The sequence below is a fragment of the Squalius cephalus genome, assembly GCF_949319135.1.
Source record: "Squalius cephalus genome assembly, chromosome: 15".
NCBI classification, from domain to species: Eukaryota; Metazoa; Chordata; class Actinopteri; order Cypriniformes; family Leuciscidae; genus Squalius; species Squalius cephalus.
The window spans coordinates 15,625,368-15,651,117 of record NC_137136.1 but is presented as its reverse complement, the minus strand read 5'-3'; the positions used below and the strand labels follow the sequence as shown (position 1 = coordinate 15,651,117).

The 25,750-nt window shown below is 39.8% G+C and overlaps 1 protein-coding gene across 4 annotated transcripts; it reads left to right on the top strand.

Annotated features, from left to right (window-relative positions):
- Nucleotides 1-300: 300 nt before the first annotated feature.
- Nucleotides 301-24,193, top strand: nr4a3 (nuclear receptor subfamily 4, group A, member 3). Of its 4 annotated transcripts, none has more exons than XM_079895625.1 (9): nucleotides 301-741; nucleotides 3,587-3,739; nucleotides 4,633-4,714; nucleotides 7,514-8,361; nucleotides 13,646-13,775; nucleotides 14,602-14,765; nucleotides 15,275-15,471; nucleotides 19,822-20,000; nucleotides 22,352-24,193. In XM_079895625.1, exons 3-9 carry the CDS (start codon nucleotides 4,651-4,653, stop codon nucleotides 22,621-22,623), a joined length of 1,854 nt encoding a protein of 617 aa, XP_079751751.1. In that variant the 5' UTR covers nucleotides 301-741; nucleotides 3,587-3,739; nucleotides 4,633-4,650; the 3' UTR covers nucleotides 22,624-24,193. The 4 variants fall into 4 exon arrangements, with proteins under 4 accessions (XP_079751751.1, XP_079751752.1, XP_079751753.1 ...); XM_079895627.1 differs by lacking the exon at nucleotides 301-741 and adding an exon at nucleotides 2,608-2,659; XM_079895626.1 differs by lacking the exon at nucleotides 4,633-4,714.
- Nucleotides 24,194-25,750: the final 1,557 nt, after the last annotated feature.

Below are 25,750 nucleotides of genomic sequence, written 5' to 3'. Positions count from 1 at the left end.
TAGTGGAAAAAAAACTAAGAGGCATGCACTTATGTGCATTTTGCTATGATCAATCAACTCGTTTTATAAATCGGTGCCAGCTAACACAATAAGGACATTTAAAATAGTTTCATCAGCTCTGGAATTATTCTGACACGAATTACATTTTATTGCGCTAATTTCCACTAGTAAGTAGCCTAATCGACAACATGCCCTACCGTTTGATTTCAGAGAACATCTGACAAAGAGTCAGAAGATTAACTTCTCCTCTCTCTCTCTCTCTCTCTCTCTCTCCTGGCATGGACTGTACGGCTTATGTGTATACTGTACAAGCGAGGCCGGGGGAGCGCTACAGTGCAGCCTGCCGACGTCACCTCTCCCATGGCGTCACATTGACGTAACGCATTCCAGGCTCTCTATGTACAGCCAGACGCTTAAATGTGCTATTAGACTTTCTCTCGCTCAGCGCGCGCCACATAAACAAAGGCACATTGCAACTTAAGCTCAGCGCATCCTCTCCGTTACTAACGCCGACTCTGTTATAGTGGAGCTGACAGAACCACGGAGTACTTTTTTCTTCTTAGCTAAAAGGAAAATCAGTCAAATTATATTTTTAATGAAAAATCCATCAACTTTTGCGACTTTAAAACCAACTTCCATCCAACCACTATTTTCAGTTTTTACAAATTTCTGTTGGATATGCACAAGGAATTATTAGGGCTTTACAAACATATGTAAAGACGGAACCTCAACAGAAATCAAGTAAGTGGGAATTTTTATTAAATACGCTTTATAGAAAAAGCGCACAGATGTAGCCCACTCGCATTGAAATATAAAATTATTGACAACATGCTTTGGCTGATTTTTGTCATTTGTATCGCGGTCTCCGTTCATATATATCTGCATGGCTTTATGTTATAGAGAACTTTCTTCTCCGGACCTGTTGAATGTTCGATCCCTACCGCGTAAATATAGCCTAAACTGTGTTGTAATCGAGCGATGTCATTGTAGATGGACGGAGTGAATCCGAATTTAATTTGCGAAAAGTAGCCTGTAATATTCTCTCAGGTTGTCATGGAAATGGGATGCCTCTTCCTCACCCCGGTGAAACCGCTGTGTGAGCTCGCGCGGGGCCGGTAGAGAGTCTCGTGAGATGCGCCCGAGTACGGAGTGATTGTCGCGCGCTCCGCGTTTCTTAAAAGCGTGACTTAATATTGTACGAATGTTTATTTATTTGTTTGTAGTATCTAGGTTAAGAATAATTTCAGTTGTTTGATCTAGTCTCATCAATATTGCTTTGCCACGTCTCAATGAGATGACTACACGAGCTTCATTCATTCTGTCTTTAAGCAATACGGAAGGACCAAGCGCGAATATAGTCAAACAGGTATTTGCACAGTAAACAAATATAAACAGTCATAATGTCGTCACAAAAAACTAAAGTTTTATATTTACCATTATCGCACTCTTGTTCTCACCAGAGTTAAGGTGCTAAATATCAACATATTTGTAAAGCCATGTTTCCCTGCTGTCAGGAGACTTTTCTGAACAGGCAACATGACTGAATTTATACAGTGTGACTGGGCATATTGGGAGTATCTTTGTGGTGTTTACAATCTTATGTTTGGTAATTATGAATTGACACCGATACACCCAAGAAACACGCTCTTGTTGTGCTTTAAAAGTGCTTTCTTTCACTGTTGTTTCTGGTGTGAATTTCAGATCAGCTAAGCACGCGCTGCAATGACACTTGGGCACACATTCGTAAACGTTAATGACAAAGTAAAGCTTAATGGTAATATAGTGGGCAATCTATTTCGTTGGCAGTAGCCTACTTGCCAGAATATTGAGAGTGGTGACAGAACCGCCCCCAAGAGGTAGGTTATATGATACGACAATAGCCTTGCATTGATCAGAGCAGTGATCCAAGTGAGTTGTATACTAAAGTTTTATTCCAAAGCACGCGAGATCAGGTCACGAAGTAGCCTAGACAGAGGCTGGTAAATGCTCTGTCTCTTTCCCTCAGGTCTCTGTCCCCATCGGGTGTCAAATCCCGTCTCCAAGCTAATTTACTGTACTTGTTTTCCCCCCCATCCCTTTATCTCCACTCTCTCCCTTTCTTTGTGTGTTTGCTGGAAAGCCTCGATCCCGCGCGCTTATTGAACGCAGAACGGAGCGCCTCTACAAAGCGCGTGCTTCAGTGCTCTCTCGCGGTTCTCTAGGTTACCGGGGCACAAGCGGACCTGCACGCTCTGTCATAATCACACATAACCTCAGAAGGACAAATGGTTGAACTCAAAAACAAACATAATAAAGTCTACAGAAAGCTGCCAGCTTCATAGTAGTTGGCTATAGGCTGTGTTTGAAATAAAATAGCTTATTTATGAGGCCACTCAAAATTCTATTTTTTGTTGGCCTATGTTTCATTGTCCTGACTACAATTGTCAATTAAATCATAAATGAGTGCCTAGTTTTAATATTCCAAAACGATGAAGGTTTCTAGGGTTTGTTTCAGGCAGTTTTAGGGACGAGAAAGACCGTGCTCGTTTCGAGGGCTGGCTTTGTGTGAGCGCGCCTCTGTCAGGGAGGGGGCGCTAGTCGCTTTTAAAAACTCTTCGGTGGCGCGCTTGGGTTTTATTTGACCGAAGACGGGGATAGTCAGACTTCGTTGAGTGCACAGGTGAATATTGTCTAACTGTCACTGAGGTTGCTATTATTCTGAGCTAATGGAACAAACAAAAAAAACTGCATGGAAAGATCTTTTATTAGACGCCCAGAACTGTTCTATCTTCATGCTCGAACGCAGCAGCAGAAGGGAAAAATGAAATATTCCTTTATATATTGCATATATAAACATGTGTGAGATTTAGTTTTTAAACAATCTGCTTTTGTGCTGAAACAATGTTTATTACCTCACGTCTTCGATGCATTTTTATGTTTCTCACTTGTCGGTTTTTTCTTCATCGAGTGTGCTACAAGACAGTTTTTGTACAATTTTATTCGTACTTGTTTTTTTCTTGTTTTTTTGATTAATGTTGGTTTGTTCCCAAAGGCTGCGATTGAATCGTTGTCAAAGTTGTATTTGTATTATTTCTGTAGGCTACAACAAGTAGCCTACAACTTTGTCTAAGTAGCCTAATATTTTAGTATTTGTGAATAGAATTAAGGAGTATTTTACTGTTAACATAGGCTACACTGAACATTTCATTAGACTGTTTAGTGCGATTTTCTGATTTAAGAAAAATATACAAATGACCAGTAAACGAATTTGTATAACCCATAATGCATTTAATTCCTTCAGTACTTTTTGCATCCAATTGTTTAAGGGGTTAGATTATTGTAAAACAAACAAAAAACGTAGTTGCTAAGACTTAGGATGTATTGGTATCTTATTGGCTTGCACACTTGTATTTGAAGTAGCCTATAAATAATTTTAAAACAAGTTTAACCCAAGTAATCTACCCTATACGAAAAGTCTGAGTGTGTCTCTATTATTTTGCTGTTCACTGTTTGTTTGTGTGTGTGTGTGTGTGTGTGTGTGTGTGTGTGTGTGTGTGTGTGACTTTTTGTCGTAGTGAACTAAAGCATTCTGTGTTCCCGATTGCAGACAGCGGTTCGGAAGAGCGCCAGCTGCCCAGGTCTGAGTCCCGGCTCCCGGATCCCTCACCCGCCGCGTGCGCTGAAGCAGCCTCGAACCCCAGACTCGTGCAGCCTCCAGCCGAGACACCGAGCACGATTCAGCGAGCAAAAGGCCAAGCAGGTACCACAGTCTCTGTAAACAATCTCTCTCCACTCTGGAGAGCTTTTCCAAACATAGGCTAGGCTACTTGATGTGTATTGCATATTTCAACTTTTTATATTAAGCTAATAGCCTACATTTCTAGTTTTAAGAACATCACATTTACTTAATGTAACCCGACTTGGTAGTAAGATTTTTGTTTTGTTTTTGTTACTAATTTTGAATAGGCCTACCCTAAATGCCGATGAGCGTGCTGTTATACTTTGGTTTGTCTTACTTTGGAAACATGGAAATTTCAGGAAATCTCAGGGATATACTTTTGATATATACTAGCCTACCTGCTAAAATTGTAATAAAACAAAGTTTTCTGGTCTGTCTGTAAAGCAATATGCTAATCAGTTAATATAGAGTTTTGATATGGTGTAGTTTAAACTATTTTCTTTTCTTGAGAGCTTGTTTGTGTTTGTAATTGTCCCGGACATAAATGCTAATACCGGACCAATAACTGATTTTTAATGGCACTGTCGTTTCTCCGTACAACATTCCTCAGCAAATTGCATTTAATTATTAAAAAACATTAATCGCGCAGATGGTGGTTGGACATTTATATGGCAGATAAAGCATCATGTTCCAATTAATGAAACGAGCGCAATCTATATTGTAGCTTTCATTTAATATTTGTACCCAGTAGTATCACAACACACTGTCTTCGTGGTCATAACAACCTCGTGTGCTGCTGTTAGAATACACTGTCCATGTTGTCTTAGTGCATAGAAAGTGAAAGTTTGCGCAAATCAATTTGTGCTGCCTGATGTGTTCCACTGATGCGTGTTTGCTTCAAGAGCAAATTCAAACTGGTTAGCGTGTCATGTGCATTTATTTATTTATTTTGTCGTTGATTTTTTGTTTGTTAGATCTATGGCACTCTGACAATGAACAAGCGATCACAGTTATTGGAACAGCTGCATTTTGTCCATCTAAAATGCACACCTCGAGGTTAGAAACTGTTTCATCCCTCTAAAGCGCTTTCTATAAGCCTGCGTGTGTATTTGTGTGAGGCTCTCTGTCTGGTGCACGCACACACACACACACACACACACACACACACACACTCACTCACTAGAGCTGTAAAGCATCGTTTCAGTATGACTTTATGTGGTCTAGACCTTTTAAATATTTTGACTTTTTTACGTTATGTTGGCTGCGTTTTCATTTTTATGATCCGTGTCATGGTGAATGTGGAAGTGAGGTAGAGGATCGACGTGCTCTGGGGTTTGCACGTGCACAAATAAAACCATAAACGGATACACACAAGAGATAGAATCAGACAGAAAGTAAAGTCCTGTTTTTTTGTGTAAGGAATTGTATAGATTTACATAATTTGAGCTGATCTTAAGTGTGTCAAAAAAGACACCCAACCCTTGATTGGCTAACTGCCATATTTGAGCTTAACACGATCTTCAAATACCAAAAATACTCAAAAGCAAGTTTATCAACATAGCTGTGCTTATATCGCAGGCTGACGTAGCCTATTTTTTATTTTTTTTACTTTGGGGAATATGTAAAAACTATATTATTATTATTTTAATTGCAAGTGTAAAACGAGAATGAGATGACAAGCCTATACTGGTCTGTAAAACAATTGTCTTGGGAAGGAAATGTTCATATCTCAACTGCAATTTTGAAAGATATTTTTTTCTGTGTGATGTAAGTGGTGTACGAAAGTTTGACTCGTTTTTGCAAAGATCCATCCAGCGCGAGAAAGATTCACCTCAAACCATTCATTCAGTCTCCATGACCATGATGATGAAGGGATCGCACCGGTCGCACCCGCCCGCGCTTCAACACCTCTGACGTAAACCTCTTCTCTTAAATCACGAATTGGGGATATTATAAGTTGGGGTAGCCTATGACATGGATAAAACATAAGTACTGGCAAAATTTATGACGTTATTATAGATTTGCACAAAAAAATCTATTTGGTTTAAAACGTTAGTTTATGGTTAGCTGTGCGCTAGGGGCGCTAAAATACTATTTGGGTTGCGCGCGAGATCAACCACAATTGAAAACCCTAACAGAACATGTAACAGAAATTCTTTTAACGTTAAACGCTTGAAAGTCATTTAATAATTAGTAGCTACACTGAAACATGTAGGACACCATTTAATAGTTTTTTTTAGTTGCAAACGATTAGCCTACTTTCTATTGATATCCAAATTGAATAGGCTACAAAGAACAGCAGGTTCATACGAATTTAAAATTGAAGCATACATGGATAAAAATAATATAGCAACATAAGTTATTACTAGAATTAATAGGCCCATGTAGGAGGATAACAATGAAGTTCACTGTTAATTTGAATAGCATAAAAGTAAACAAAACTTAGGCAATCAATTCTCAAAGGAAAGTTTAAAAAAAAGAAAAAGATTGTAGGTAAGTTCTGTCTGTTGATGTGCAATGCAGTATCATTTGAATCCAGTGGTGTGACAGAAATGTCTACTGACATTAAACTCACTGTTATCCATGATGCTGTATGCCGTGCGTTTGTGTATTGGCCTACGTAGGCAATGGAACGCGCGCGCACCGGTCCGAGTCATCACAGGTAAAGAGGCGTTCATAATTGATAAGCCTCCTGATTTTACTAAACACACATGACGTGTTGGAGGCACAAGGATTACGGAGTCACTACACGACAGCGTCAATCCGACGTCGTGTCTGTTTACACTTCCCCACCTAGGGAAAATAAGCAAACAAAGGACACGCACACACATCTCCTCACGGACTCAGGTAACTCTGCACAGACGCACTTAAACAGCTGTGTCAAGGCGCACAGTTGTAGGTTATATAACTTTGAGAGCGCGCGCTGGCAATATGGTTTTCCTGGAGCGCAAAGCTGGCTCAGGATACAGCCTACTAATTAACAGAAACAAGGGAGTTCCTCTTGGGTTTTAATAAGATCATTTTATTTCAACAGGTGCTTGGTGCACATTTATTTAATAAACGATGAATATTTATCTAAAAGCGTTTGATTAAAACTTGTAGGCGTTATGTTTTGAAAGCAAGTGACTAAACTCCTCTTTTTCTGTCTGACCACGACGTGCATATTGTTTTGTGCAGTTTTTTTATGTTTACATCTATGCATTTATTATTATCCCAAGTGGAGGAAATATAAAGACTGTTGATGGATAATCAAAGAATGATTTGTGAGGTAATATGTGTGCTCCTTGGGTTGGACAGTGTTTGCTCACAAGAGTGGCATGACATTCAAATCCAGAAAAAAACTGCTGAGATTAAGGAAATATTTTAATAATTGGGATCATTATTAATGAAATAGTTCATTCTGTAATCATTTACTCACCCTTATGTTGTTACAAACCCGCATGAATTTCTTCAGTGGAGATGTCATGTCAGCCTCAGTAACTTTCATTGCATGTAGAAAAATAAAAAAATAGTATGGACTTGTAATAACTTTGGGCTCCACTGAGAAAACCATACAACATAAGTGTAAGTAAATAAGTCAAAAAAAAAGATTCTGCTTTTTGTAACAAGTGAGAATCCAGGCCATGAATGAGGCGTGCATTTATTTATTTATTTTTGCATGTGTGCCCACCAGCTCACGGCCTAACCCATGTTTCCAGGAATGGTTTATCTACTAACTAGGTACTAACAGAATAGTACTCAAAATGCTATGTTTGACATCACATCCTCTGCACACCTGAAGACAAAATGAATCCAAAAGGCAATATGATAGACATTAAGTCTGTTTCTCGTTTCTCTCTCTCCCCGTCTATATAGACATGCCCTGCGTTCAGGCCCAGTACGGCCCTGCACCTCATGGGTCCAGCTACTCCGCCCAGTCCTTTGGTTACCATGGTGACTACAGCGCTGACCTCATGGCGACAGACTACGCGAAGTGTGAGCTCGGTGGGGGGGAGATCTCGGCGGCCGCCGCCACTACATCCCTGCCCAGTTTTAATGTGTTTGTGGAGGGCGGCTTCGAGCCGAAACCCTCCTGTCTGTATCAACTCCCTCCTCAACGCCCTATCATCAAGAAGGAGGTGGAGCCTTACCCACCCATGGCAGCATCCGACGAAGCAATAGCTGGAAGCTCCATGTACTTTAAGCAGTCGCCCCCTTCAACGCCCCCCACGCCGCTTCACCCCGGGCCACCCAGCAGCTCTTTCTTGTGGGATGAACACAGTCTTCCCCCTGTGCCCCAGCCCTGCTTGATTGAAGGCCCATTGAAGAGCCCTCGCTTCCCTCATTTCTACGAGCAGACGGCCCCACCATCCACCAGCGGCTACGACACCTCCATCGGCCTTCCGCTGCGCCCTGAACGCTCTCCGTCGTCCTCCTCTTCGTCTTCACATGTGCCACCCAGCCTGGACACACACACACACTCACACGTGCACTCCCATACGCACTCGCACTCGCACATGTACCCGCTGAACATGGGTAAGCCGGGAGGCCTGGCGTTCCGCTCTCTGGGCATGGGCCCGTGCCCGCAACTTCTGGGAGAGAGTTTGCCATCGCCGCCCAATCGCAGCAGCTCCGGAGAGGGTACCTGTGCGGTGTGCGGAGACAACGCAGCCTGTCAGCATTATGGTGTGCGCACCTGTGAGGGCTGCAAAGGCTTTTTTAAGGTAAGAATTCAGCATCTCTGCTGGACAGAGGTCTTTCATTTTCTTATAATAACCCTCAACCAGATCAGATTCAGACGCACCCAAGTTCCATCATTGTCACTACTATTTACACGAGTATGCCATTTGCAAATGCATAATAATCCTTATTGACACACACTTTCACTGAAAGAATCATACAACAAGTTATGTTTAATGCAGATAGGACGATTCCACTGCAAAATAACTGACTCACGTGTACTGGGGCCTTTAAAGGTATAGTTATATAGGTTTAGTAGCACCCTCAGGCTGTTGAAAACCTGTAAAACTCCCTTTTTTTTCTTGTAACACAAAATATGTTTTCTTGGAACATATATTTTTTCATATTTTGAAAAAAAAAAAATTGTTCACACAATGAAATTGAGTAGAGTCTGATGTTGTTTTAGACCAGTGGTTCTAAGATATTTTCTGTAGTTATTATGACAAAACAGCTTGCTTTCAAACTTGTTTTATTAACTGAAACTGAGATTATTAATCAATTCAATTAATTAACCAAGTTCTATTTTTTTATTCCAGAAGTTTCAAGAATGGTAGTTATTGAGGGGTAAAAAGAAGAAGTTTTTTTAGCATTTTAATTTAAATTAGTTAATATATGAATAATAATTAATCCATTTAAAAACTTTTTAGTTTTCCTGTGACCCCTTTGGAAGTTTGCTGAGGTTCCTAGTGGGCCCTTGGTTGAGAACCACTGCTTTAGACCCCACTGACTATCACTATTTGGACAAAAACAATTCTTCAAAATATCTCTTTTTGGGTGAACTATCCCTTTAAAACACAGATAAATAAACTCAACTAGTGAAAGAAATGACCAAGCTTAGGTCAATTGAAACTGACAGGAAATACTTGCCAGTTAGGAAATCTCTCATTTGGATTTCCCATAATGCTTTACATTTTTTCTTTGTGTTGCCTATGGTTGTTGTATTGCAGAAGCTGAAGTGGGTGTTTGCAGTTTATGTTGATTGATACGTGTTCCTCAGTGTGTGCTTGATTTGAATAGCATGTCTCATTGTGTATTTGAGTGTGTCTGTCATTAAATGTAGTGTAAGAGGGCTGTGCTTGCTCTTTATTGTACAGTGTGTGTCCGTTTTTTTGTGTCTCTTATGTGTCAGTGTGGCCAGGGTAGTGTTTGTTAATTGTGTATTCATTAGTGGTCATTAGTTTTGTTCTTGCTTTGAAAGGAGCTCTTGGCTGAAGAGCCTCACGCGGCTCTACACCGATCGCACCTCATTCTCTGAGTGTGAGGCTCAGGGTTAACCAACCATTGTAACGCACTCCGCAGGCGTTTGAAACAAGGTTAAAGCCCACCATGTGAATAGCGATTCTTCGGTGAGATGTGTGTGTATTTGTTGTTTCGTTTTGAAGAGGGGGTTGGGGGTTACGGTCTATACGACACACAAGAAGCATTTGAGGCTGTACAAAAAAATAATTTGAGCACAAAATCCGAAAGATTGTTTAGTTTCAGTTTCAGAGGCACAACTGTGACAGGTTTGCTCAGCCTTTTCATGAAAGCATTGGCTTGTGTGTACTGAGTGTGAATGTGTGTGTGCATGTCTTTGAGTGCTCTCACAAATCGTCTGAGCGGCGGTTGCCACGGCGTCTGTGAGGGTCGTTTCCCTCGGTGACCAGTCAGAGGTGTGACAGCGGCGCGCACTTAAAATACAGCAGCTTGGAGCTGTAGCCAGAAACACACACACACACACACACACAGAGAGACTGAGGATAGTCTGTAGCATAGAAAGTTTCGATAGCTGAACAGTTACATTGAATATTTGGCATTTATTTCACATATTTGGGATAAGTATTATTTTTTTAATTTGCTTAGGTTAATATTACAGAAACCGTGAGAAGACTTAAAATATACAGAGACTGCTGAAAGACTGACAGTGAAAGTGAAGGAGCGAGAGTGGCAGAGCTGAAATAATTGAAAATGGCCTGTGGTCTGGTGCAGAAATAAATTATGCCTCTTTTCAATTAGTTTCACAATTAGTTTTTATTTAGTAATTAATAAAAGCAGGGGTTGGTAAGCCTGAGGCTTTGTAGCTATTACTGCAACACTGACACACACACACACACACACACACACACACATGACATCCACAAACAATGACATATGCACATTGGCAAGTCTTAGACGATCAGCATACTTATTTTTTATGCATTCACACACTCGTCACCCCTAACTCGCAAAACACACTCACCATTTAATTATCTCAGGCAACTCATTAACTCACAATATAAATATTAGCTGGTGAATTTTAATGCAAGCCGGTGTTTTGTTTGACAGTGTATGGCTTTTGTCAAACTGCTAACTCTCTTTTTTATTTTTTATTCTCATAAATGTGTTTTTATACAATAGGGTTTATTGTGATATTTATGCACATTGATTTCTAGTACATTAGTTCTTAAAATAAAAGTCTAATGGTATGTGGGTGCATTTATCCACTAAAATTATTCCGATTTTTCCCCTGGCTTTAGTTTTGTTCATTAACAGCCACTAAATCATTTCACTTATGGTTCTACTTTACATCTGAATACAAACTGTTTCACAATGAAAAACAGCAAATGATTGGCAAAATCTTTTCTCTCTATCTTGCTCACTCGCTCACATCCCTTAATTTCACACCATTTATTTGGTTTGTAATTTGCTCTGTGACTCATAACGTGCTCCGAGTGAGAATATTTATTCTGAATATTTACCTAATGGAGGGTCAGCACAGGCTCGCTCATTCACAAAACCTCCACATTCAACCCACTTCACTGGAATAAAAGTTTAACAGCTCTTAACTGCTAGGAACTGAATTAAAAGTCATCTCCAGCACTTTCCTTTAAGCTTTGCATTTGTTAAAACAGTTTCGACAAAGATGTGCATTTGTGCCAGTATTATGGCATTTATAAAGTGCTGAAAAAGAAACACTCTAAAATGTGCTCGATTCATAGACATAGTCATTTTATAATACAGTCTAAGTGAGCAATACACGCAGACACACATACTTAAGCAATTAATGATGACCCAGTTCCACCTCTCCTATTGAACAGCCATACATGCACGTCTAATTACACACCCAGAGGAGAGGGCGAGAGAAGATAGTCTGATCATCTCTGATTAGGGGAGGAGAGGACGAAGAGAGGGGGATATAGGTTCCCTAAGGGGTTTTAATGCACGACAGAGCCATTAGCACATGTTACATGTCATGAATCCTCAACTGCTTGTCTTTTCCAACCCTACGGACCCTGCTGTGCACTGGACCACAGCTCTGTGTGTGTGCGTTTGTATATTTGTGTGCTTGCATGAGAGAATGATGGGAGTTAGACAATAACAGTAGGTTTTTAGTTTTTCCCTGGTCATAGACTCTTAATTCTTTATTGGAATCTATGGTTCCATGAAGAACCTTTAACACCTTTTTAGGTTCTTTATAGTGGAAAAGGGTTCTTCTGATTATTCAAATGTTCTTTATGTTAAGAAAAAATGGTTCTTCTATGGCATTGCCGTGAAAAGCCTCTTTTGGAATCGTTATATTTAAAGGACTGTAGTGTATGTTTTTCAAGCCTTTTTGCCATTAGTTTGTTGGGAGAAATTGATATATGTGTTCGTAAGTTACAATAACCTCAGATATCCTTTTCCCATTGAAAAAAAAAGTCGGAAACCTATTGTAACCGTGACAATTTTGCACTGTGACATCGTTTAGAGCATAAATAAACACAAATACACATGCACGTACACACACAGAAGACGTTTCAGTCACTTAATGGCCGTCATATGTACAGCCGTTTATCTCATTTTATGAACATCATGAGATGTCTATTCATCTAGCGAGCTCCTGCAGCAATAAAACCTTTGTTTTGAGGACTGTGACAGAACAGAATCTGTCACAGTCTGAACCGGTTTTGCACTCGCATAACTCGTGCATGTGGTTCAGAGGGAAACGACGAGGTGGGTGCTTTTTTTCTGACTAAGCCCAGGGTGTTTTCGAGATGATGTGCTCCACAGGTTGTATTTTAATCAAGTCTTACTGAATCAGTGTGAATTTAGCTGTAACTGAGTATAGACTCCCCTAGCAAACAAGAGCAATTGCGTGCCCACTGGGAGATTAGTCCACTCTACTATGCTGCTGTGGTTTTGTGTTCAATTTAGGTGAAATATAAGAAACCGTGCAAATCACTTGGATAACGTGTGGGTGGCTGGGTGAGTGTTTTAGCTTCACCTGACGGTAAAATTCCAGCTTCCTGGGAAAAGCAGGTGGTTTCGTTGATTTCGTTTACACCTGTTGGAAACAGCTGCGTATTTTATGATGTTTCTTTATAGTTTTTATTGAAAGTGTTTTTTAATAAAAACCAAAAATGAAAGTGAGATTAAACTGAAAAATACATGACAAAAAACTTGAGTGGGCCACTAGCCATTAGCCGCTAGTCACTTGATATACAAAGATATCAGTATTAAACTGTTTTTAAACTGTTTTAAAAAGAAGATTATGAAATTCATAGATGACCATCATGAAGGCTATGTTTCCCACTTCAGTTTAACTACTAGCAGCCTTGCTAATTGAATAACTGCACAATGAAACCAGAATTGTTGATGTACGCTTTAGTACTATTAAATTGACTGCAGTTGTACCTTGTTAAAGCATTGTTTTTGTTTGTTTTGGATATTACATTAATTACCGCAGAACTTACTGGTCTCACGCAAGTGCTTAATCTTTTGGCTCAGCAGCAGCACGTGCATTTGATGTCTGAACCTGAAGCTTATTCAGTCTTTTTCCTCTTTTCTACTGTTTTTAGCGGCGGGAGTGCTCGCAGATCATTTTTATTTTGTTTTAATAAGGTCAGTAATAATCGTGCATATCCAGCCGAGGAGAAAACAACTCCGGGGGGGGTTATTGCAGAGGCACGATCCGCCAAAACCCCGAGGTGCCGTGAGCTGACCCGCGAGTTTCACAAACAATTTTATCACGCGGCCCGGGATGTCTCGCGGGAGCGGCCTCAGCACGCTTTGCACTGATCTTCATTGTCAGTGGCTTGCGCTAATAAAATTGTCCCTCCTGCAGGCAAGGCATGTTGGGAAATTAATTTTTATCTAATTATCCTGATGGAGCCAGAGCTTTTTCACATTGTAATTAAAATCTGACCTGCAAGCTTCTTTTTTAATTCTTAGCCAAAAACGGGATCAAATTAAATAAATGAAATGTTTAGACTTGTTAGCTTATTGTTTTCTTCTCCTTCCTTTTTCTCTTTTTATTGTCGGTGGCTGCAGAGGACGGTGCAGAAGAATGCAAAGTACGTGTGTTTGGCCAGTAAAAACTGCCCTGTGGACAAAAGGAGAAGAAATCGCTGCCAGTACTGCCGCTTCCAGAAGTGTCTCAGTGTAGGCATGGTGAAAGAAGGTATCGAACACACACACACACACACACGCACACACCTATAATATGTGTCTGGCCAAGCCACTCAAGACAATTATCACACAATAGGCCCTGGTGTATATGACCTCGGCTGGACCTCTGGTTAGAGACTGATGCAGAGGAGATAGACACACTTTATCTTAATGAGTTAAAACCCGCAGATGCACACACTACGCTCAAGAAGCAGCGTGGATTAATACAAATTCAGGGCATAGCTGGTTTGGTTGCTTAGTATGAATGCATGAATTAAACTAATGGAGGTGTTTACCGGCAGTGCTTCGCCTCTACAATCACTGCATATCAGCAGCTTCAGAACCGGTAATAACACAACACACAGGACTGTCACAAGCACACGTGTTCACGGGGAAATTTAATTCTTGTAGAATTTAAGCATGAATACCATGTACCATGGTATTATACCAATAACATGGTAATACCATGTTATTTAAAAAGATCACACGTTAGATCATCTTAACCACCTCGGCCGGTGATTAGGACAGACATGCATTGTTCTTATTATATCTCACGTTCGCTCACCCAGTTCCCTCCAAGACCTGCAATCGTGCAGCTTTCAACTGCCCCCTACTGGTCAGCCAAGCATTGTTGAGAGATATAGAAAAAGGATTGAGAGAAGTTCTTCTGAAGTTTTGTTAAAAACTGCTAAAAAAGGCGTGTTTATGAAGTATAGGTGTCAAATACATTGTCGCTGGTTGTGGAATTGCATTATATGATTTGAATGATGATTATTTAGATGTTTAAACTGTGTTCATTGTCTAAACTGTGTGTTTGTTTGTTTGTGTGTTTGACATAGTGGTGCGCACAGACAACCTTAAGGGGAGGAGAGGTCGCTTGCCGTCTAAACCAAAGAGTCCCCTGCAGCCAGAGCCCTCGCCCCCATCACCTCCCCTCAGCCTGCTGAACGCACTAGTGCGGGCCTATTCCCAATCTACACCACGAGAACTAGACTACAGTCAGGTACCTGAGTGTGGGGAAATACTTGCATCAATTAAGGCTAATTTTCACAAATCATTGTTTAACCATTGCATTGGATGCATGAATTATTACATTACAGAACAAAAAATCTTACTTTTACTTCAAACAACAATATAACCATTCCTGATTGGTATTTAATTTGATTTTATTACATTTTATTTTCCCAATCAGTTAAAAAGATTTTAACTTTTGTGTACTGCAATAAATGACAGTAAATATTGTAGACACGCTTTTGTCATCTATTTTGAATTTATAAAAATGTACAAAAACAAAACCACACTGAAGAGGTTAGTCATTTAGAACTATGAGAAAGATGGTCACTGATGATGGGTAAGACCCAGCATCTTCCCCGAAATGGTTAAAAATGCAAAGATTTGTTCATTATATAGTGGTTGTAATGAATCAGAGGGTTCACCATCCATTGGTATCACCCGAAAATGAGTAATTGTGATTTGTGTGGAATTTTTATTTCTCTCTCTCTCTTCCTGTAGTTCAGTGCGGTGGAGCCAGTGGGTCTATCTGAGTCTCAGCAGATCCAGATGTTCTACAGAGTGCTAACCGGCTCCATGGAGGTGACGCGCTGTTGGGCCGAACGGCTGCCTGGATTCTCTGAGCTTCACCACAATGACCAGAACCTGCTCATTGACTCTGCCTTCCTTGAGCTTTTTGTGCTTCGCCTCGCCAACAGGTACATGCAGACACACACAGATCTCACATCGCACAGACTTCTAATGTAGATGTCCAGGGTATGACTCTGACTTCAAAAGTACACAATCTTCAACTAAGACATCCATAACAATAGAGCTGGGTAATATAGCAAAAAAAAAAAAAAAAAAAAAAAATCTGACTCTGATTATATTCTGAATATATCTCAATATTTATGCATTTAACTAATATTGTTTAAAAGGCTGTTTTTTTCAGGCAGAGGTTCAATGACTTTATCCAAGTAGATTCAAAATATATAATGCAAGAAGTAAACTGCAATAAAAATTTTCTGTTGTTCACTAAACAAATATGAGGACGAATTATATTTAATGTCATTGTTCTGAAACAAACAGTTTGAACTGATTCACAGGAACAAACTCAACTTTAATCGCCTTTTTGCTACTAAAGTTGAATCCGAGATGCCAAATAGTGCATCAGAATCATCAAAATATTCACAATGTTGCTTAATATTACATTTTAACACCAATATATAATTAATATTTGCTATATTGGCCAGCCCACTTGCAAATACTCTGTATAATATAATATAGAGAATAAAGCCTCTGATAATATCCTAATTAGTCATTTTCAGTTCTGTTCAGAATGGGTACAGCTGTGGGAGGAAACGTTAGTTAGCAATTACACTCTGACTTTACACTCATAATATCTCATAGCAACTGTCAGACTATGACAGCCTTTTCTATGACTTGCTATTAATGATGTCGTAGAAGTCTCTTAGGATTTTCTTTCTGGTTTAGAAATTAGATCGAGGTGTAAAGTTTCATAATGACTGTGAAAAAATTCATTCACAGGCACTGTCAGGATTTATATTGTGTAATATGCTGCAGTCGCTACTAGTTACATTGTGACTTTCGATGCAACAATGAGAGTGTGTGTGTGAGCGTGAGTGTGTGTTCTTGCTCTCTATTCAGCACTGTAAGGTTACTATGGACACTGTGTGGAAGATCCTGTGGAATTCACTTATTTAAGTTTATTGGTTAACAGCCTGGCTTAAAGGGTTAGTTCACCCAAAAATGAAAATTCTGTCATTAATTACTAACCCTCATGTCGTTCAAAACACGCAAGACTTTCGTTCATCTTCGGAACACAAATGAAGATCTTTTTGATGAAATCTGAGAGCTTTTTGTCCCTCCATAGACAGCTACGTAACTATCACTTTGACGCTTCAAAAAGTTCATAAAGAGATCGTAAAACTAATCCATATGAATTGAGTGGTTTAGTCCAAATTCTTCTGAAGAGACACGATCGCTTGATGAGCAGATTGAATTTAGGCTTTGTTCACATATAATCATTCATCAACTCACACATCAGTTGTGGTAAACGGAAGCTCAAGCATGTTTGTTTGGCGTGCAATGCATCATTCTTCATTCTCGTGTGTTACGCAGCACGTTTCTGCAAAGAGGCTTGTTCTCGCGCATCAAGCAAGTACGGTTAAACTTCTGTTTAGCGGTAGTTGTGTAGCTGTCTATGGAGGGACAGAAAGAAGATCAAAAAGAACTTCATTTGTGTTCCGAAGAAAGACGAATGAAAGTCGTATGGGTTTGGAACGACATGAGGGTGAGTAATTAATGACAGAATTTTCATTTTTGGGTGAACCACCTTTAACCATCTGCACCTCCCAAGACATTAAGTGTGGCAGAAACAGCTCTGTTTGATGCTTACTTACATTCCCCAAACTCTTGCATATTATTAAGTTTGAACGAGACAGTTTGAATCCAGACTAGAAGTAACCTGTTGTTTCTTGACTTTAAGTAGAAGTGTGCGTGTTTGGATGTGTCTCAGTGACTCAGTGACATTCTGATGTTGCTTTAACAGGAAGTGGATTTTTTGTCTCAGCTCAGCTGCTCCCTGTTGAACTATCTCTGGTGCTCTTTCTGTGTTTCTCTCTCCCTCTCTGATGGTGTAGGAGCAGGTGCGGGGAGGGAGGGCAGTGGGTGGTGGCGTCACAGCCTCAGTAGGGAGCTGCAGACTTGGGTTCTGACTCATTTAAGTGGGGGGATTCATCCGGGCTTACGTCATGGACACTCGAAAAACTCACAAGATACGCGCTCACAATGTGTGGCGACTTCACAATATGGGCGAACTTGCACATTTTCCGCTCACAAACGTTCACAGTTCTCACATGTTTTGAAAATAGACTCTACACCACTAAAACACACACCAGAGAATGGAATCTGATGTGGCTCACTAATGCACACATGCACATATCACACCACGCGGCCGCATTGAGGCTAATGAATGAATGGATGGCAAAGAGATCGACTTTCTCTGACGCAAATTTGAAAGGAATGTGTGCGTTTCCGTCCTCAAGGGTGCTGTTGTTAATTTTGTTTTGTAATAATGAGGAGCTTTCACTCGGCCTGTGTTTGCTCACTTCCTGTTTTCCCTCTTTCTCTATGCCACTGTAGATAATAGACTGATTGCAAACTGCATTTTTGAACCCTTCATAAAGGGCCCTGTTAGTGAAGGATACATCCAAGAAAGTCATTTCGCTGTTTATGATCATGTGATCCTGAGTGGTGCATCCTCATGATTAATTTTAAAGCAAGGATAGCTTTTTAAACTTGGGATTTATCTTACCTGCAATTTGAAAAAGTTTTTGAAAGAAGTCTGTTAGAAGTTATGTAATGTAATATTTTTTACAAATTAAAAGTATTGTTTTCCATTTTAATGTATTTTAAAATCTAATGTAATCCTGTGATGGCAAAGCTGAATTTTCAGCATCATTACTCCAGTCTTCAGTGTCACATGATCCTTCAGAAATCATTCTAATATAATGATTTGGTGCTCAACAATCATTTCTCATTATTATCAATGTTAAAAACAGATGTCCTGTTTAATATTTTTGTGAAAAGCATGATACTTTTTTTCAGGATTCTTTGACGAATACAATGTTCAAAAGAGCAGCATTTATTTGAAATATAATTTTTCATAAACAATGTAAAAATCTTTACTGTCACTTTGAATCAAATGTTTTTGTTTGAACTTTGAAAGTTTGAATATAAGACACAAAGAAGCCATTTTATTTGCTATATCAATCTTAAAGGTATAGTTCACCCAAAAATGTTATTTCTTTCATAATTTACTTACTCTCATGTTGTCAAAAATAAATATGTATAAACAAACTAACAATAATTTAATTAAAAATACAGTTTCTTTAAGAGCTTTAAGCATACATTTTGCTGCTGTTATCAAGGTAACTTTCCGTGATGTACATCTCCATGTAGGGTATTCCAGACGCCCACATACAAGAGCGTAGAGCCCTTCATAGTACTCACGTCAAGTGCTGTACTGGAATGAATAGGCAAGGCAAAGTGATGCTCACTTTCCAATATCACATCACCAGCAGCTTGTTTGAGGGTTCTGTACATATGCATTCAAGTGTAGTGGCGTAAAACCATTAGACTGCATTAATGAAGCACACATTTGGATTATTTACCCCACTGGGTTTCAAAAGCAACTCGGAAGATGACTCTCAAATATTCCTCCTCGCCGTATTTCCCTTCATCCTCTTCCCATTACTCCTCCTCTCCTCGTCTATACAAGTGTGTGTTTTCGTGCAGACTAATGAAGAACAGTTCACGCAGCAGAAGCCAGCACTCTACTGGAAAAAAGAGAGGAAGTTTTTCTTCCTAAATTGCAGGGTTGAGAGCGAAGGGCTGAAGACAGACCAAAAGAGAGAGAGGATGAGTGGATGGAGAAGGAGAAGAAAAAGAAGAAGAGAGCGATGGATGAGTGGAGAGCGAGTATTTGGGTGTTTCGCTGCAATTACACACAAACGTTCTTCCTGAGAATACAGTGAGACCATGAAGATATAAAAAGGACAGAGCTGAGAGAGAGAGAGAGGGAGAGAGAGAGAAATAAAGAGTATAATCTCAGGAATGTTTTAAAAGCTTTAATTGGGAAAGCTTGGCATAATTAGGTCCATTCCTATCTTTGATGTGCTCTTCCCTGTACTGGCTTTCATTTGTCGCTATGGTAATTGTTTCCGTGCAGTATGTCTTAAACGCAGATTCAGCGGCCAATCGGAGCGCAGATCATCATCACATGAATCAGAGAGAGGTGATAATCAGCGTGTGTGTGTGTGTCGCAGCAGAGACTGTGTGTGCTTTCTGATAGCGTGTGTGGCTACGTACAGAATTAGAGGTTTGCTAAATTGAAACAGGTACCTGTTCTGAAGGGAATGAGAACGGCGATTAATTAAAAGATGAAAGGCGGCAACTGAACTCGTGGCTTCAAACAGCACCTTGAAGCAGTATAAATAACAACAGTTCTTCATCTAAACCCCTCTCTCTCTCTCTCTCTTGCTCAGGTCTTTGCTGGCGGACGAGAAGTTTGTGTTTTGCACGGGCCTGGTCCTGCACCGGCTACAGTGTCTGCGTGGCTTCGGAGAATGGCTGGACTCCATCCGAGACTTTAGCGCTCACCTGCAGGGTCTCAACCTCGATATGCCTGCGTTCTCCTGCCTGTGTGCCCTAGTGCTGCTCACAGGTAACACACAGCCTCAGAAACACTCTCTCTATGCATTTCACACACACATTCACTTCCTGCCGTTTCCCTTTTCCTGTTGTCGTTCTTGTTTTTGTATATTTACACCCCTTTTGTCCGGCTGCTAGCAGTCGTCACAGTGATCACAGGTGTGGGGCAGGTGCTGTCAGAGATTAGGTTTACCTGAACAGCAGAAATAATCCCCCATTAATCACACACAGCAGAGACACAGAGATGGTGTGAGGTTTGTGTGCCTCTCCTCTATGAGCACAGGTGGAGTTAGTTGATTATTGGTTGACAAAGTAGGACAGTGTGTGTGTTTGGGCCAGCAGGTGCTCGAGTCTTACCATGCATTATTAACACAGAGGCTAAACAGCAGGTCGACCTATATACAGACCAACACACCTTTCACCACACACACAGAAACATGGGCACATTCTGGCAAGCATTAAAAGAATTGGAATATTGCATAAAAAGTGCTGGATGGAAACACAAAGATGCAAATCAAATTAAAAAATGTTCATAAAAAAAACGTTTTTAAGGTGACATAGTCACATTTTACTTAATAAGTACTAAGTAATATTAACTACATGTACTTACTATAGAGTTACAGTTAGGTTTTGGGTTTGGTTTAGGGTTAGTTACTTGTAATTATGCATCATTTACTGTTATTACTATATGTAGTAACTTCGTCACCTTAAAATAAAGTGTTACCATCAACTTTAACGCTTACTTGAAGTGGATACATTTTTTAAATGTACTATTATTATGATGGAAACACATTTATGAAATAAATTCATAGATGTGTTTCAAAAAAGTTGCATGGGAGAAAATATTGCATGGGATAGAAACATTGCTTAATTATCAATATCCAGATTTTTCGCATGAAATTCAGCTAGTCATGACTGAATAATTCTCTTAGAGAAGAAAATAGTACACGGGATAGAAACACTGTTTTTATATTGCAATATTCAGATTTTCACATAAATTCAAGTCATGTGAATGAATAATTCGCTCAGAGAAGAAAATATAATGCTGATATATCAGATTTCTCACATAAAGTAAATTCACAGCTTGAATGGAAACATGCTAATGTACAGAAAACATTTAAAAAATGTGAAATCTAAAAAAGATAATCTATTACATTATCGCATTCTATTACTTCTGTAATGCAACATTGAATCTGCATATTTAATGAGGAAAAAAATTACGCTAATGGAAAAGCAGAATCGTTTCAGAGGAAATGCAAGATAACTTTGATTAAAGTAAAAAATAAAAGATTTTTTTGAATCTGGAATAACATGCACCAATGAATAATTCACAATAAACACAAGAAAGTAAATAGAAACCATTTTGCTCTCATGTTGACATTAAAGACCGCAAGAAAACGAAACAAATGATTTAAAAATTAAAAAGATTTATACGTGTATATATGTTTATCAATTTACTTAGTCACCCACCCAGCGCCCAATCTTCACCTCCCTTTTCTCTGCCACAATCTACAGAGGAATGTGTGTGTGTGTGTGTGTGTGTGTGTTAGCCCCTATGGAGCAGCACTTAACTCTGTAGAGGAATTGAGTGCTACTCAGCAGAGCTGTAGTCCCTACCTTTCTCTCTCTCTCTCTCTCTCTCCCTCTCTCCACTCCTCCACTCAGTCTATCGACCCTCTAAAAGTGTCTGTGGTGAAAGAGTGCCATCGATCATCCCCCAGGAAAGAGGGAGAGACAGTGAAAGCAAGGGAAAAAAACAGCGAGAGTGAGAGAGCACGTAAGCTGAATGCAGTGACAATGGAGCAGCTCTAGACATAGATTTGGAACACACATACACACACGCATAGATATATCCAAAGCAAGCCAGCACCCTTTGCACTTCCTCTGTTCTAAAGCCATACCGTAGGCACTTACACTCAGAGTTGTTTGAAGTGTGATAGAGAGTCACACTAGACTGCTGATTAGGGATGAGAATCATAAGAAAAAAATAGTTATTAATAATATTTAATATAAATTTAATTGAATGTAATATGTAATTATATAGAGAGAGTATGTCATTTGTTCATGATTTGAACTGCACTAGGCACTCAATATGTTTAGTGATTCATCAGCATCAGTGATCTAAATTCAGATAAGATTCAGTACTTTTTCAAAAATGGGACCGGATCTGAATAAAAAATGGTTCTAAATTCCTAAACCAACGACAGATATTGCTACTGTAATACAAAGTGAAAGAGTAAGTTGTGTGTCTTTATGGGATGTTTCTTTTCTCCCAGTAGTGCAGATGTAGTGACATTTTAAACTTAAACTTAAATGAGTTTAAAAGTACCTCAACCTCTTTCTCGCTCTTTCCTCTCATTTTAGAACAATGTCCTGGTCTGAAGGAGCCCAAAAAAGTGGAGGAACTGCAATCCAAGCTAATCTGCTGCCTGCGAGATCATCTGAGCTCGGTTTGCGCAGGAGGTGTGGCTTCAACTGGCAAGGCCACACCCCCAGTGGGAGCTGTTCTGGGCTTGAGGGCGGAGCTTCGATCTCAGCGTACGCAAGGCTTACAGAGGATCTTCTACCTGAAGCTTGAGGACCTGGTCTCACCCCCGCCACTCATCGATAGGTTTCTGGACACCTTGCCCTATTGATATCCACGCCCACTTTTGCAGACCACTGACACGCCCACAAGCTCACTCAGACACGCCCACAGCGGCTATAAACTCACCCTGGGAAGGGACAGAGCCAGTAGCTAACAGTGATACTGAACTCGATTTCCCAAGAGTCCCCAAATCCTCACAGGAAGCAAACGTGTCTGAGGAGAAACCAATCATATAAGCGCTTTTAATCTCTGCTCTGCGCCTGTAGTGTAGATACGAGGCAGGGTTTGAGCTTATCTGACATAACACGCACTGGGAATGAGAGCGATGCCCATAGCTCAGTGTGCCACGTCAGGAGAAGTATTACGATGTGAGAATGTGTGTAAGTGTGTGCGTGCGTGTGAGGACGCACACTTTACGGCTCCTTTGCAGGCGGTCCAAAAGTTCCACCACAATCCACCTCTATGACAGCAGTTGTGTTCATCACAAACATACACTCACAGACACACAAGAGCACGCGAACTGTCCTTTCACACATACGCACGGATCCAAAACGCCAGCTTCAGATGCCAGATTATGACATATCAACTGTCGTTGGCAGAAACGAAGTGGATGTGTGTGTGAAAACATGTAGGAGTGTCTCTGAGGGAGGCTTTCGCCAAAAAGACAGAACGACAGAGTGCATTAATGTCCAGAATCACAGTTGATCGCACCCCCAAAACCTGCAAACAAGTGCAATTTACTAAGTGCTATTGTAAACGACGAGAAAGAGAGGAGAGAACGAGGGAGTGTGTGTGTTTGTTCCAGTCCTATTTCAAACTCTAAATTATTTTAATACTAAGACTCGCCTTGTAAGGTAACGGTTTCAATTGAGATGATTTAGCCCAGTCTGCGCACTAACTTTTTAATGACGAAGTTCCACAGACTTGAAATTACTTTAGTTTTTATTATTATTATTATTATTATTATTATGAAGAAGAAGAAAAAACCAAGGGATTTTAGCATTAGGATAACAGACTAAAAAGAATAGAATTGGGCTTTGAGCACTTAAAAAAACAGGAAGAGGAGGAGGATAAGAGAAGGCCGGTGAGATGCAGGTGCAGAGAGAGGATGGAAGGAATGAAACATTCCGCATTCATGCTCATTTTTGTATGTTTATACTGTCTTCGCCATTTATTAATATGGAGGACATTGTTGCAAAAATGTCTTTTATATGTACAAAAAAAACGGATTATATGCATGGTTTTCTCCTTCTCGCCTGTGCTTGTATTTATTTTGCAAAGACTGCCGGCTCAACAAGGGCTTGAACACACGTACTGACTGGGCGTTCTCGCTTACTTTATCATATGGCAGCAGTTTGAACAGATGAGAAAGTACAAATTATATAAATATATAAATATATATATACACAATACAAAACTAATATTTTGAAGTGTTTTTATCTGATAGCTTTTTCAAATCTTGTGGTACAAGTTGTGCATTGTTTTTTGGAGAAGAAACATGAAAAAAAACAAAAAAAAACAAACATGTTTTTCAATGTCTCTTTTGGTTTGTTTAGTTTTTTTTTCTCTTTGGTTCACTGGAGGCTCTGTTCAGCACTTTGAAATCATAAAAAAACCTTCTGATTATTTGAGTGGAAGTGTCGTTTTTCTGTTCACCTCAGTGTATAAGCGTCAGAAGTGTTTTTCTCTTGAAGCTTGTGCTTGTTGCTGCGACTCAGGATGAGGCCGAGGGACTCCCCCTTTGTAAAGTTCAGAAAGCGTTGATGTGCCAGGTGTCCTTACTGTCTAATACCATCAAGTACCCTAATATGTTTATGGGGGGGGGGTATTCTGGTCAAGGTCCCCACTGCATTGAGCTTCAGTTATGAGATTGAGCTCGGGGATGGATTCAGATCATTTTGGGGGATTCTGACCACATCAGGCCCGTCCTCGTTAAGCCCCATCGATCCATGTTGTGACATTTCGGTGCAGAGGCGCACTCGCACACATGCACACTGACACGGCTGCTCTTTCTCTGTCTTCCTCCATCACCCTTCTAATTTGTCTTCGATTGTCGAAAGCAAAGCTGAGCATGCATGGGCATACATGCACATAAACTTACCCCCACACACACACACACACACTATGTATTGTTTTGACAATAACTAAGAGATAGTAAGAAAAGGCTTGACCACACACACACACACAGAGGACATATGTAATTGGAGGATATTGATTATAACTATAATATATATTTAATAGATATATAATACATATATATATATATATGTGTGTGTGTATGTATATTTTTTATATATTTATATATATCAAGCTTTCAGAGGATGTTATAAACACTCTCACGTTGGCACACACACACTTAAGACAGGTGGATGGTAGGTTGGTGAAGCTGTCAGTCTGGAGGAGGGCAGATCGATTCAGAGTGACAGGTAGCCGACCCCCCTGGAGTCTTCATTAAAACCCTGTATTAGAGCTGCAGGGGAGGGGCACACACACACACACATACTCCTCATTTCCCTGTAAGTATGGTGTGGCGTGTTTGTGTGGCTCATGATATATTGATTGGCTGTTAGCGAGGGTGTTGAGGGGATCAGCAGGGCTGGACTCACACTGTGGAGACTGGAAACAAAGCTTTAGCGGAAGAGCGGGACCGGGGCTCACACACACATGCAAATCATCTCTAATGCCAAAGAGCACATTTGCATTAGTTCAGATCATTCTATAGAACATGAAACATTTAAAAAATAAAAATAAAAGTTTATTAAATAAAAGATTTGTCAGGTTATTTATTGATGCTGCTTGATTCTAATATGAAATAAAAAATAAAGAAATAAAATAAAGGTTTATTAAATACAAGATTACCTGACAAATCTTATATAAAAACTATTTTATACAGTGAGGAAAATAAGTATTTAAACACCCTGCTATTTTGCAAGTTCTCCCACTTAGAAATCATGGAGGGGTCTGAAATTGCCATCGTAGGTGCATGTCCACTGTGAGAGACATAATCTAAAAAAATAAAAAAAATACAAATCCAGAAATCACAATGTATGATTTTTTTAACTATTTATTTGTATGATACAGCTGCAAATAAGTATTTGAACACCTGAGAAAATCAATGTTAATATTTGGTACAGTAGCCTTTGTTTGCAATTACAGAGATCAAACGTTTCCTGTAG